The sequence below is a fragment of the Gigantopelta aegis genome, chromosome 3 (assembly GCF_016097555.1).
Source record: "Gigantopelta aegis isolate Gae_Host chromosome 3, Gae_host_genome, whole genome shotgun sequence".
In the NCBI taxonomy this organism is placed as follows: domain Eukaryota; kingdom Metazoa; phylum Mollusca; class Gastropoda; order Neomphalida; family Peltospiridae; genus Gigantopelta; species Gigantopelta aegis.
This window is the reverse complement of record NC_054701.1, coordinates 80,121,449-80,137,236: the sequence shown is the minus strand read 5'-3', so window position 1 is coordinate 80,137,236 and position 15,788 is coordinate 80,121,449. Positions and strand designations below refer to the sequence as shown.

At 36.9% G+C, this 15,788-nt stretch overlaps 1 protein-coding gene across 1 annotated transcript in view; it reads left to right on the top strand.

Annotated features, from left to right (window-relative positions):
• Positions 1–8,331: 8,331 nt before the first annotated feature.
• The window catches only part of LOC121366144 (sodium-dependent serotonin transporter-like), a 36,811-nt gene continuing 29,354 nt past the window's right edge, over positions 8,332–15,788 (top strand). The window contains exon 1 of the mRNA XM_041490710.1: positions 8,332–8,515. Within this exon, the coding sequence (XP_041346644.1) occupies positions 8,332–8,515 (184 nt within the window). The remainder of the gene's footprint in view (positions 8,516–15,788) is intronic.

Here is a 15,788-nt window from a genome sequence, read left to right as displayed (position 1 = left end):
TAAGAACTCGCTCTGGGTTGGAGCCGGTACCGGGCTGCGAACCTGTACCTACCAGCCTGTAGTCCGATGGCTTAACCACTATGCCACCGAGGCCGGTCTTCATAAATCAAGGCTAATATTCGTTCCTCGTATTCAGCCTTGATACATGTAGTCAAGATTACTGATATCCACTACTAGCGCCCTCTATTGGAAGAAAATTTGTAACACCGATTATGTCCCTTACACGATGACATCGCTGACCAATCACAGCATCGGTAACGTGACAATCTTGAAAGCAATATCAAAAATTTACCGCCGGACGCTGACGCTGCCATCTTTGTTTACAATAACAAGGGAATCTATAAGGAGCGTTGCGATTCGTTGCAATCAGATCTCATCGCATCCAATGAAATTTAAGCATTTTGTGGCACGATTTCTTGACGACATGTATCAAGGCTGGATACGAGGAACGAATATTAGCCTTGATTTATGAAGATGGGTGATATGGAGAAACACTGAGAGGTAAACCCTATCTGGCGGTTGTGTTTTGTTGAGGGGTTTTGTTGTTGTTTCGTTGTAATCTCTCTCGGTATTTGTCTGGGATTTTTATCTACAATCATTCTGATTTTATATACTTAAATTGATTTCAAATTGACAGACTATTGCGAAATGTAGGAAACCCACCTTTGTCGATACTTCGTAACTAATAACCATTCAAGAGGGAAACACGTTATAGTGTCTGCGTATAGACGTAGTTATACTACTGAAATATTAGAGGCGAATATAGAGGGAAATGCCGTAGACGTGAGCTAAGAACTCCAAAATATTATTTTAGACATGAAAGAAGACAGGTTTTTTGTTCGAGGATGAATGCTTTCAGCGTCTTTAGAAAAATCACGCCTATGGCACACCAACATGATTAATTGATTTAGCAAATATTAATAATAACGTTGACTTTCAATGAGAGCCATCACCTCAAGCTAGTTCTAGATTCGCGGTTAACTATGGTCGTAGGCGTGGATGCAGGTGGTGGGTGCTAGGGGAGTACACCCCTCCCAAAATGTCTCGAAAATCCTGTCTATAACTTACGAAATACGATTATAAATGAGTCTCGTTTTCCTTTTTCTTTTTTCTTTATGTGTGTGCGTGTGCGTGTGCGTGTGCGTGCGTGTGTGTGTTTGAGAGAGGGGGGGGGGCGTTTTAGAGAGGAAACCCCCTAATTTTTTCCATTAGTAGCAAGGGATATTTTATATGCACCATCCCACAGACAAGATATCACATACCACGGCCTTTGAGTTATCAGTCGTGGTGCACTGGGTGGAACAAAAAATAACCCAATGGACCCACCGACGGGGATCGATCCTAAACGGATCGCGTATCAAATCCCGCTCTCATACATGTAATGCATTCGTAATCGATAACTTTTCGCGACGAGTCGATCCCCGTCAGTGGGCCCATTGCGCTATTTCTCGCTCCAGCCAGTGCACCACGACTGGTACATCAAAGGCCGTGGTATGTGCTATCCTGTCTATGGGATGGTGCATATAAAAGATCCCTTGCTGCTAATCGAAAAGCGTAGCCCATGAAGTGGCGACAGCGGGTTTCCTCTCTCAGTATCTGTGTGGTCCTTAACTATATGCCTGACGCCATATAACCGTAAATAAAATGTGCTGAGTGCGTCGTTAAATAAAACATTTCCTTCTTCTTCGTTTCGCGACGAAAGGTCTCCTGAAATAGTTCTTCTATAATTTTATTAAGTTTAGACTTTGGTAAAGCCATGACAATAAAAATTGTTTTGTTTAACGATACCACTGATAACACTGATTAATCAATCATCGCCTAATGGATGTCAAAAATTTGATAATTCTGACTTATAGTGTTCTTTGGAAACCTACTACATTTTCCAATTAGCTGTACGGGATCTTTTATATGTAGTTTCCTACAGGCAGGACAGTACATACCACGACCTTTGATATGCCAGTCATGGAGCACAGGTTCCGTGGAGTTAAAGTTACCAGACTTTGTGAAAGGCCAAGTGTTTATTTTAAAGTGTCGATTTCAAAAGTTTAAACGCATCTAAAATAAACGAATAAAGTTTTACACGGTCTGTAATATGATACCAAAAAGGCGTTGGCTCCAGTCAGATCTTCCACAAACCACGGCAACGTTGACGTAAGATCCGACTCATTCAGATCACGGCGCTGGCAAAATCCACGGTTCGATGACCACATTTGCGAGGCGACTGTGACACATCACATTTATCGCAAGTCACTGATTTGGATGGCAACTGGCGAATTTAAAATAACTCCCATTTTCGAACAGCATCGGTTCCTAAGATAGATTCGGTGTTAATGTAAACACACTGAAAGCAGACGGATTAAAACTTTAGATTGATGAGACTGGCTATTTTAATCGACGAATAGAGTGCCGAAAGTAGTTTTTCTTTTTTTCTCTTTCTTTTCTTTCTTTCTTTCTTTTATACAGTACTTGACACCCCTGGTTGGATGATGTTGGATGATGTTCGTCTCGCAGCCTATTCAGTCGTGAATAAGAACGCGATATGTAGCCCAGTGCCAAAGGTTTCCGCACGAGATGCGATGAATTGCAGGATCGATTCATATCAGTGTACACACTGGTTTTTTCCCCTATTCCAACCAGTTCCTGATATAGAGCAACTGTGAGGAAGTTTATATATAAAAAGTTTCTGGCTGCTAATCTGAACGAGATGTGATGGCAGTGTTTTGTTTGGTGGGACCGGCCTCGGTGGTGTCGTGGTTAAGCCATCGGACTTAAGGCTGGTAGGTACAGGGTTCGCATCCCGTCACCGGCTCCCACCCAGAGCGAATTTTAATGACTCCGTAGGTAGGTGTAAGACCACTACACCCTCTTCTCTCTCACTAACCACTAACAATTAACAACTAACCCACTGCCCTGGACAGACAGCCCAGATAGTTGAGGTGTGTGACCAGGACAGCGTGCTTGAACCTTCATTGGAATAAAATAAGTTGAAATGAAATACTTGGTGGGTTTTGGATGGGTTTTGGATGGGTTTTGGGTTGTTTTGTTTGTTGTGGGGGGTTTGGTTTTGTTGTTGTTGTTAGTGATTGTTGTTTTGGGTTTTTGGTGGGTTTGGGAAGGGTTTGGCGTTGGTTTTTGTTCGATTGTTGTTGTTGTTGTAGGGTCTGGGGTTGTTTTTGTTGTTGCTTAGGTTTGTGTTGTCGTTGTTGTTGTTATTGTTTGTTTGTTTGTTTGTCGGTTGGTTGGATGGTTGGTTGGTTGGTGGGGATTTTTGTTTGTTTTTTGTTGTTGTGGGGTTGTTGTTGTTTTTTGGGGGTGTCTTTTTTGTGGTGGTTTTGGTGCGGTTTTTTTTTTTTTTTCTTCTTTCTTTAGAGAAGCTGTCACAATTATTATGGTAGACACATAAAATTACTAAATGTGCTGAGGAAAGAAAGAAAGAAATGTTTTATTTAACGACGCACTCAACACATTTTATATACGGTTATATGGCGTCAGAAGTGTGCTGAGGTGTCTTTAAACAAATATTCCTTGTGAGTCACGTGCATTCAGTACTGTTGATATAACGTGCTCCTGGGCAGTGGGGAAACCCCCATGAATATTATCTCAGTTTAGCGCTTGAGAGTCCCTGGTTCGAATCCCCTCAGTGGATATTGATGTATCTGTCACATGAGTGTAGTGTTTTGGGTATAACATGCTCCTATGAAGTGGGAATTCCTCTATTATAGTCCCTGGTTCGAATCCCGTCAGTGGAGATTTATTTATATGTTACATAAGTACTATACAGGAGCCAATTTCACTAAACATCGTAAGTTACGTTTTGCACGTAAACGTAAATCTACGACTGTAGAGCATTTCACAAAGAAGTGTAAACGTAAGTTACGAGTAAAGTTAGACGTAAATCTAAGAGTGCCCTCGACCACAACTAGTCGCACACGTAAATTGGTACATCCACTTCGATAATTCATAAAATGGTCACACTTTTTGTTTTTGTAAAGTGTTTAACAAATTAACTCCTTTTCTTAATCCAGTGATAGCCAGTTTTGTTACCGGTGTCATTTGATCCACTCAGGGCGGGATTTAGCTCAGTCGATTGAGTGCTTTCTTGAGGTGCCAGCATCACAGGATCGAACCACCTCGGTGGATCCATTCAACTGATTTAGTTTTCTTCTGGTTCCAACCAGTGCATCACAGCTGGTCAAAGGTTGTGGTATGTGTTTTCCTGTCTGTGGGAAAGTGGGTATAAAAGATCCCTTGCTGCATTAGAAAAAAAATGTAGCGGGTTTCCTCTAACAAGTACTTGTCAAAATTACCAAATGTTTGACATCGAATAGCCGATGAATAATAAATCAATGTGTTTTAGTGGTGTCGTTAAACAAGAACAACATTTTTTTAATCCACTCAATTTTTTTTAATTTTTTTTCAAATAGGCTGATAGCGTTCAATTAAGACGAGTCTGTATATTTTCTGATATATGCAAATGTATGCAACGCGTCTCTTCTCGTCTTCATTACGAATATATGTGGATCCCATTCGGACCTCGGCTCATTTGCCTTGCACAAACTCATCTTGCTCCTTTTACAATTCTGTGACACCCCTCTCCCCTTCACAAATGTCTAGATCCGCCCCTGCTATCAAACGTATTATTTAAAACTTATATTTGACGGACTGTACAATGTTTTACTTTTATCTTTTTCAAATTCAACTTAATATTTTCTCTACAATTTAGAAATAAAATATATATCCATACACAAATGACTGCCTGCTCAACTGACTATTATTTTGATAATAAACTCGTTCATGACATGGGGAAAATTTTAGTTGCGGATCCAAAGGGTGGACATGATATTTTTTATTCAGACCCTTTTTGCAGTATATCTAGTACTTTGTTGAAAAACACGAATTAAAATCATCACTACATAGGTTAACATTGTCGCCTATTGGATTTTATTTGGTACAGTACAACCATGTGTTGGTATACCGGAATCTGTGGTTTCCAAACTTTATCAAGTTTATTCGTTCTTTCTTTTAAAAGTTATGTTTGTTTTGTTTAACGACAGTACTAGAGCACATTGATTTATTAATAATCGGCTTTAGATGTCAAATTCCTGCTAAATGAGTTGCAAAAGAAAACACGTAAATTTAGGCCTACGTGCAAAGTAAGTTAGTAGTATTTCTACGACCGGCTTCGTGAAATGGAGTAAACGTACACGTAGACGTAGACGTACGACAGGTGTAAGTTTTATACGTAAACATCGTAAGTTACGTTTTGCACGTAAACGTAAATCTACGACTGAAGAGCATTTCACAAAGAAGTGTAAACGTAAGTTACGAGTAAAGCGATAGCCAGTTTTGTTACCTGTGTCATTTGATCTACTCAGGGCGGGATTTAGCTCAGTCGAATGAGTGCTTTCTTGAGGTGCCAGCATCACAGGATCGAACCACCTCGGTGGATCCAGTCAACTGATTTGTTTTTCTTCTGGTTCCAACCAGTGTGTCACAGCTGGTCAAAGGCCGTGGTATGTGCTTTCCTGTCTGTGGGAAAGTGGATATAAAAGATCCCTTGCTGCATTAGGAAAAAAATGTAGCTGGTTTCCTCTAACTACCAAATGTTTGACATCGAATAGCCGATGAAAAATAAATCAATGTGTTTTAGTGGTGTCGTTAAAAAAAAAAAACTTTTTTTTAATCCACTCAATTTTTTATTTTAATTTTTCAAATAGGACGAGTCTGCATATTTTCTGATATATGCAAATGTATGCAGCAACAAAGCAGACTACATTTTTTCCTCCAGTACCTATTTCCTGTACCAGCTCCCATTAAACGCAGGGCCGTGCCGTGGTCTGGACATGGGGGTGTGGTAAACTGTCCTAAAAACGTGTCTCTTCTCGTCTTCATTACGATATATGTGGATCCCTTTCGGACCTCGGCTCATTTGCCTTGCACAAACTCAACTTGCTCCTTTTACAATTCTGTGACACCCCTCTCCCCTTTACAAATATCTAGATCCGCCCCTGCTATCAAACGTATTATTTTAAAACTTAAAACACCCAAAATATACCCAAACAGTGGCGTGGCGTGGGCGGGGCCACCGGGGCGGTTGCTGGACTGCTGGACTGCTGGAAGGGACTCGGGGAGTGCTAACAGTTCACTGGTTAGGGGGCGCAATACTTACCTTGCCCCGGGCGCTGCCAACCTATGCTACGCCACTGCACCCAAACGTCATCTTGCATTTTGCCTACATAAATAATAAATGTTCATGACGTGGGAAAATTTTAGTTGCGGTATCAAGGGGTGGACCATTTTTGCAGACCATTTTTGCAGTATATCTACTAATTTGTTAAAAAACACGAATTGAAATCACCATTAAAAAATGTTGTTTTTAAAAGTACGTACCCGATCCCTCAGTGCCTCCCCCCCCCCCCCCTCCAAAGCAAATATAGGGAACTGACCCATATAGTGTTTTTAACTACATAGGTTAACATTGTTGCCTATAGGATTTTATTTGGTACAGTACAACCATGTGTTGGTATACCGGAAACGGTGGTTTCCAAACTTTATTAAGTTTATTCGTTCTTTCTTTTAAAAGTTATAAGTTTGTTTTATTTAACGACAGTACTAAAGCACATTGATGTATTAATAATCGGCTTTAGATGTCAAATTTCTGCTAAATGAGGTGCAAAAGAAAAAATACGTAAATTTACGTGCAAAGTAAGTTAGTAGTATTTCTACGACCGGCTTCGTGAAATGGAGTAAACGTAGACGTAGACGTACGACAGGTGTACGTTTTACACGTAAATAGGCTCCTGGCTGCTAATGGAAAACTGTAGCGAATTTCCTCTTAAACTACGTGACAACAATTACTAAATGTATGATATCCAATAGCCGAATATTAATAAATCAATGTGATCTAGTTGTATCGTTAAAAAAATAATAATAATATCATCCCAAACATTGTTCTCACAGTCACCACAAAACATGGTCATGCTAAGTAATATTTTAACAATTTAAAATAATCAAAATCTGGCTTGAGGTGCTTGCGTCGCAAGATCGAACCACCTCGGTGAATCCATTTAATTGATTTGTTTTTTTCTCTCGTTCCATCCAGTGCATCACAACTGGTCAAAGATTGTGGTATGTGCTTTCCTGACTGTGGGAATGTGCATATAAAATATCCCTTGCTGCCTTAGGTAAAATGTAGCGGGTTTCCTCTGATAACTACGAATCAGAATTATCAAATGTTTGACATCCAATAGCCGATGATTAATTAATCAATGGTATCAATCAGTGGTATCGTTAAACAACACAAACTTCAACTTTAATTAAAATTGAACAGCATAAATAGTTACCTTGTACAAAACAATCAACAATCGTTCGCTTATGTATTATAATTTTACAAAAATCGTTGATGACTAGAACCGTATTGAATATAGAGATCCTGATTTTCTAAACAGGGCATGTATGTAATATCAAACTGTAGTTAAAAAGACTATAATAGTCGAACATATTTTAACCATTGGCGTAGCCAGAATTTTATTTTGAGGGCCACCGATAATGGGAGGAGGCACAGCAATGCCTTGTACAAGTATTATATGGCGTCAGGTAAATATAAAAGGGGCGGGGGAAAAAAGAGATGCTATTAGGAGGTTATGGTCCCATCCCCCATCACTTGCTACTCCAATGATCTTATCAATGGCAGCAAAATAGGGAAAGTCTCTTTAACCTTAATTATAAAACCATTGGCATGTCTATAATTATTCTTAATGTTTGGAAGGGTGCTAAAGTTTAACACAATGGTATTGAGTTATCTAAATATTTTATTTTAATTTATGTACATTTGGTACAAATGTCTTGTAATATGGCAAGTATCTATTCACATTTTGCGTTACGCAATATATGGATTGGCTGACCCAAGTGGTCGCAGCACAAATTGCTTTCCAGATTGACTAACTTGTCATGACACACAAAAACAAAGTCGTTCAAACATATCTTACCATCTCCCGGACAACTCCATGAATACGCTTTGACATTCGGAGTAATCTTCGTATCGACTCATCATGCATAAAGATTGTTACTTCATAGCCTCTGGAAATATTGCTATTGTTTCCCTACCATATCCTGGGCTTATTGGTCAGTTTCTAATTAACCATTTCATTATATCCTTTGTAATCGATTAGATACTACATGCATTTTCATGGTTTGCGAAATTGACTTGTGGCGACTCCAGTAGCAGCCGATATTGGACTCAGACGACATTTAAGGAAAGCGCGGGATAGGCTACGTGCATCTTCGCGTGGCTTTTTTTAGGGCGTAAGCAGAAGGAACACCATATTTAGGATGACGCCTGAAAAGGAGATGCCTCTTGTTGACGGAAAAACGACAATTATTGAAAAAGCTAAAGGCGAACCGGAACGTGAGTCTTGGGGTAAAAAAGTGGACTTTTTACTAAGTGTCATTGGATTTGCTGTGGATTTGGGAAATGTGTGGAGATTTCCCTACATCTGTTACAAAAATGGTGGTGGTAAGTTTTTATTTCAAATTTCAGAAGTTAGTTGAGTAGAATATTTGTTGTTGCGTTTAACTTTGGGTTAACACCCGAATAGAAAAATAGTCATCTTTGTATAATGTGTAAATCAGTAATTTATGTAACGATTTAAAAATTGACAATGAACGGTTCTTTCAACCCGTAAACAGAAAAGTCCTGTTCTCTGATTGTTTGTTTTTCCTGTCCCAGCCAGTTCCCTAGGACTGGTATATCAAAAGCTGTGGTATGTATTGCCATGTCAGTAAGAAAGTATATACAAAAGATCACTTCTTATTAATGAGAAAACTAGCGAGTCTCCCGTAAGACCATATGTAAAAATTATCAAATATTGGACATCCAATAGCCGACGTTTAATAAATCAGTATGTTGTAGTGGTGGCTTTAAGCAAAACTAACTTTAATTTCCAAACAAATGTTTTTTATCTGTTTACTTCGTCAAATTAAACATTTATTTTCATTTAAATCCTATTTTCTTTATCGTGATTTCGCTAGCTGGTTCATGGTGTATTAACTGGGTGTGTGTATAAAACAAAACAAAAACTTTCATTACTGGCAGACCCCCAATTCTTTTAATGACACTATGGCGTATTTTTCACTATTAAAGCCGTTTAAGATGATTGAAATCAGACATTACTTAACATTTATTATTTATTTGCAAAAAGGTATTAAAGGTGAAGTATCACAGTTATATGTGCCATATTTCGCTATTTTTATATTTATTTGGAATATTACACAACTCCAAATTAATCGATCACACAACAAACGTATTTCATAAATAACTTTACAGTTATTCATACAGACGAAACGTCGATTGTACTTTTAACTTAGGTGGTTTCAGTGGAAACAATTATTTTAAATTTTTATACCATATTAAATAACTAAAATGTAGAAATGTAATGTACGTATACACCTTGTAAACATAGTTACATTCGGTACGTCCTGTCTTATCATGTCTTATCATATCAGCGAATCCACAAAATCTGGTAAGTTGTCTGGCGGCCGTCAGAGACAGATGAGTCAAACAAGCACATCAAACTTGTTGGCAGCATCTATCTGGCGTTACGAAGTGATGCCACAACTGAACGCGCCAAATTCTGTCGGTGGTCCTCAAAAGATTAGCTCCCCAAAATATACTCTTAAATTAATTTATTCCGTTGTAAATTCTATGGACATATAGATGAAGCTATAATGTTTAGATTTTAACGCTAAAGTTAACAAATATTTTGTGGGAAGTCTTTTGTGCAAATTTGAAACTGTATGTTTAAGAAGTCCAATCCAAGTTACTACATACATTACGATGACTAGAAACACACAAAATAACATTCTAAGTTACGTAAGCAAGAAGATTAATTTGTATGTCATTAACAAGGTGTATTCGCCAAAATTAACAACAGTGTCAACAAAGTCAGCAGTATCTTTTCACACAACCTAAACAAATAATGTTAATATTTTTCTTTTGAAAAGCATGTATTTTTAAATATCTATTTAATATAAAATAAAGGTAAGGCGAATCTGAAACCCAACTTTAAAAATAGTTCGTCTCATAATTACGAACTGTTTGACATTCAAATGCCGATGATTAATTAATCAATGTGCTCTAGTGGAGTCGTTAAACAAAACAAACAAACTTCTTGTCGATCATTTTAGGCCTTCTTTTAGCAATTCAGAGGCCAGAGCCATTTCCAACATTTCTGGCCCCTAATCATGATATATTAAAATCTAAATGATGACACGCATGTAAAATGAAAAACGATGTTTGATAGCTTTAGGATTTGTTTTTCTAACAAGTCTCTAAACCCGAGATCTGCAACGTCTGCTCACGGCTGTATTTAACCGAAGGGTGAGGCAGAGTGTTGCGTCTTTCCTTCGAAAAGTGCATTAAAAAGTGGTCCATCCGGACATTTTGAAGTTTTGTTGGCCTCAAACGCTCGCCTCTTATCATAAGATTAATCTACAAATCTATTTTAATTTTTATTTTTGTTTGCATTAATAATAATTTGTCCATTCAGAAACAATATTCTATTTTTGTTACTTTAGTGTATTTCACAATATTCAGTAATAACAAATACTAACTCTGTCCATCCATATTAATGTTGTTTTTGTTTGGGTTTTTTGTCTGCCAAATTATTATATTATGTAACGTTTATATTTATAGCTACCATGTTTCAACTGTACAAACATTGTGTACGCCTATAAAAAGAGGTATTTGGCTAATAAACAATACAGTAAGATTCACACAAATCTGGCGATCGTTGATGAAAAACCCAACATATTTAATGATGAAATATTATGGGAGGGAAAATTACTACTGACCCCTAACTACGGTTGTCACGGGTTATTAATCAGTGCAAATAATAACCTGCTATTGCCTTAGATTATCCAAAATGATCGTGATGATTTCACTGTTTTCTTGAAAATTTTCAAATAAGGTTAATGCACGCTGTTCTGTACATGAGACTTCACTGCATAGGTTTCCAGTCCCAAGACTTGGGTTAATCAAGTAGTATAAGATAGTAAATCTGCAAAGATTGTTTTTTTTATAAATACTTGCCCAAAGACAAGACATCACATCCTGCGATATACCAGTATTGGATCACAGGTTGGAACTGACTGTTTAGAGAACCCGTGACGTAGATGAAACCTTCTATATTAGACAGTAGATACAACGACCTCTTATGTCATCTCAAACATGTGGGACAATATTAAAATTCTCTACATGGCACCGCTCGTTTCTTGATACAAACTGTAGCTTCCATTATTGCTAAGTTCTATAAATGTCGGTGTTGCGATGGTAACTTTACTTTCCAATAAAAAGGCGTGTGTACTTGATGTGTACGTGATGTATCTCTCTCCCTTCTCCCTTCTCTCTCTCTCTCTCTCTCTCTCTCTCTCTCTCTCTCTCTCTCTCTCTCTCTCTCTCTCTCTCTCTCTCACACACACACTATCTCTATCTCTCTATCTATCTATCTATCTATCTCTCTATCTTCTCTGTCTCTTTTCTCACTGTCTCTCTTCTCTGTCTCCCTCTCTCTCTCTTTCAAGCTTCTCTCTCTTAATTTCTCTACCTCTCATACAATCTCTCTCTATATATATATTGGTATATTATCAATAAGTACCAAACTTATCAACACTATATAATATTCTTAAAGGCTATAACATGCTCAACACAATATTTTCTTTTTTAAAATATATATCTATACAATAAGTCTGTCTGTGTATCTACAGATACGAAAATCGAACAGTTATGCAATCAGATAGGCAAACAAACATCATTATTTGCATAAACACTAACGTTAGATGTCACGGTTCATCAAAATTCCACCTGTCCACACTTACCTTTTATAAACAATATCATCACTGCGCGAGGTACGTCAGCCGAAGTAAAATCAATCTCACAAAACACAATAACTGGTTGCGACACTGCAAGGTGCAAGGTGTCAACAGTGTTGCGTAAGAACGATGTCAACAGTGTTGCGTAAGAACACCGCCTCCAGTCACACTGTCTTAACACACGGACTTGTAATATATATATATATATATATATATATATATATATATATATATATATATATATACATACGTTCATTAACACCTGATAAGTGATAATTGGCATTGACCTCGCATTTAGTATGGGAAATTATAGCATATTAATTTATTGTTAGATTATCGTATAATCAATTAATACGTAATTAGTGTGTGTATGTGTTTGTGTGTGTGTGTGTGTCTGTTTGTAACAGTGTGTGTGTGTGTGTGTGTGTTTGTAACAGTGTGTGTTTGTGACAGTGTGTGTGTGTGTGTGTGTGTGTCTGTGTCTGTGTCTGTGTCTGTGTTTGTAACAGTGTGTTTGTGATAGTGTTTGTGACAGTGCGTGCATGCGTGCGTGTGTGTGTGTGTGTTTGTGACAGTGTGTGTGTGTGTGTGTGTGTGTGTGTGTGTGTCTGTGTTTGTAACAGTGTGTTTTCGATAGTGTGTGTGTTTGTGACAGTGCGTGCATGCGTGCGCGCGTGTGTGTGTGTGTGTGTTTGTAACAATGTGTGTGTGTGTGTGTGTGTGTGTGTGTGTGTGTGTGTGTGTGTGTGTGTGTGAAGAATGTAAAAGTATTTCTGCCATCACTTGGTAAAATGTACAGAGTTGCCGCACCACTAACCGAGTGCAGAACCTCCATAAACGGTAACCAGACCAGCGATTATTTCAAAGTCAAGCCGCCTGTTGTGTTATTAATCTAACTGGTGTATGGCTTTAATCAGAATTTTAGGTAAGGAAGCTTTGAATGAATGAATGAAAGAATGAACGTTTAACGACACCACAGCACGAAAAATACATCGGGTATTGGATGTCAAACTAACAAAGTGAAGGAATGTTTGACGTTATTGTTCGCTTATTCAACAACAACAAGTTTATTTATTGTCTTAAGTTTTACAACTCATCAGCATACATAATAAATACATATATATGCGGGCTAGTGGTTTTGCGGTTCTCACTAGCCCGAACTTAAAAACCACTAGCCACGGGCGTCGGGCTAGCGGATATATATACAGTATAATGGTGGGGAGTGATTTGTACATAATATGGTATTTTACAAATATAACTATACAATATAAAACTAGCTTAAATCAAATTATTTCTAAAATTATTTGCCCGAATTAAATATTTCCCAAGGTTATTGAGCACTTTAATGTTTTCAGTAGTTAGTAGTTGAATTATCTTAAAAACACTAGGTCGTCTGTAATAATATGTTTTAATAAATTTCTGTCTCAGATCATTATATCGGTGAGTATAAAATGGAATTCATCTTCGATTTCACTGGAATTACAAATTGTACATAGTCTTTGTGTTTTTTCAACTCTTTTATATCTAACGAATTCTATATTTAACTTATGAGCACATATTCTAATCTTTGCTAATTATTTTAAATAAATCATTGCTTATAGGTTTTTTCAAATAGGTTTGTAACTTAAATTCGTTTAATAAATATTAAATGATAAAGACTTCCTTTTGATTTTGTTTTTTATTCTGTGGTGCTGATTCTTACACAGTTACTTTGACAGTGGTATTTAATCTATATCCAATTATTCAACATATATTAAACAAGACAGAGACAACTACACGTGGCTGAAAATAGGAAATAAAAATATGTTATTCTTCTAAAATAGCAGGGCAAAGGAAATATGGCCTGCTAGAAATACGCCAGCACGTGGTGAAGGAAGGCAAGTATGTGGAACATTGTACCTCTGAGATGTACTGAAGAGTATTTTGGAATTAAAATATAACAGACTTACACGCTAAATAGCAGGTGATATAATACTATCTACATCTGGCTCTTGAACAAACTTACCTTCAATTTGTTAGTAGGTTTAGCAGATGAATTTCTATTCCACCTGCTAGTTCTAAAAAATTAACTATTTCGAGCCCTGCTACCTATTTTATTGACATTTCAATTATACAATGATCACAATTATTTGCTTTGATACCTGCGTTGAGAACTGTTCATTTTAGAATAACTGTTCATTTCACTTTATTAACACCTGGGATAACACTTCCATCATGGTAATTTCTGATAAATCATGGCAATTTCTGATAAGTTGTGATATTTTAGAATAACTGTTCATTTCACTTTATTAACACCTGGGATAACACTTCCATCATAGTAATTTCTGATAAATCATGGCAATTTCTGATAAGTTGTGATATTTTATAATAACTGTGTTATATATATATGGTACCTTGTGATATATATATATATATATATATATATATATATATATATATATATATACTGTTGGCACTAAAGTCTACGCTCCTAATTGTGTTATAATTGAAAGGAAAAATCTATCTTTAAAAATTTCACAATACAATGGAACAATAAACGTGTTATTACTGAAAGTTAAAAATTAAATAATGTTTTCAAACTCAAGTAATGAGCGCTTTTTAGTGGTACCCCCCCCCCCCCCCCCCCCCCCCCCCCCCCCCCCCCCCCCCCCCACCCACACACACACACACCCGCAACCCCAACCCCCACCCCCGTATTTACTGGCCAGGACGACGGCATATAACCTGCGCAGCAAACATTAAAACAATCACTTCTGTCATTACTGTTCAGACAAACAACAAAGAGGCAATGGAGTCGACTTTTCGTAAGTTCTAGACAACAAACACTTTTTATTATAGTTTGTTTCGGGATCATTTAGATTATGCAAATAAAATAAATATAAATGGTGTCCCATGCATCTTAGGTTGGATAACACAAATGACAATATAAAAAAGCCAATGTCAAAATGTATGATAATTATTCAACAAACGTTGTCTGTTATTAATTGTATAAATGAGTAAACACCGCGTTTTCATCAACCATACAGGACAATGATAATTATGAAACAGGCTTTAGATAACTAATGGCCATGCTGTCAGCTTTATATTCTGCGCAGCCTTATTTGGTGTGTTGTTTCACTCAGAGGGAAATTCAAAGTATGTTTGGATGTTTACGCTAACGGATAAAATAAACCATTTATTTCATTTATGGATTTATAAATTACAATATTGAAGCCTCTATGTAAAGTCGTGTAAGTTAATATACAAGGTTGATCATTACAGCGGTGACAGACACGTGTTGACGGGTGATACAAAAACACATTGATCGAGACTGATAAAAGTGTTCCTTTAATGCAATTCTTTTAGTGCAATAATTATTCAGTGGAATTGTTATCTATCAGTTGTATACATATATTCATTCATAATTAAGATATTTTGTTTGACATTTGTTTTATTACTTAAATTGACATTGTTTATTGTGGCAACTGGTTCTCACATACGATGTTGACAACGTTGTGTATCAGTCGGATACGTTGTATTGTTGTTCCTTGTCTGTGATGAGCTTCATGAAAATACAGTTATCAGAGGTGCGCTGATCCTATGCCTTGTCCCTGTCTCTAAATGGAAGGTTTTTAGCAATTTTCCATTCATTGAACATGTTTAACTGTTAAAACATTAGTACCATTAGGTGATTAATGTCGAACACATTAATGTTAGACGATCTGGAATTCATAATCATTACCAAACGTTTAGTAGTATAACGTCTACCTATCTATTTATCGATCTTTCCATCAATCAATCTATCTATATATCTATATCAATAAGTACCAAACTGTCTATCTGTCAGTCTATTTAACTATATTTATCATGTAATACCTTGTGTTTTCAGTGTTATTTTTCATATCACATACTTTAAGAAGTTAATACCTTTGCACATTAGA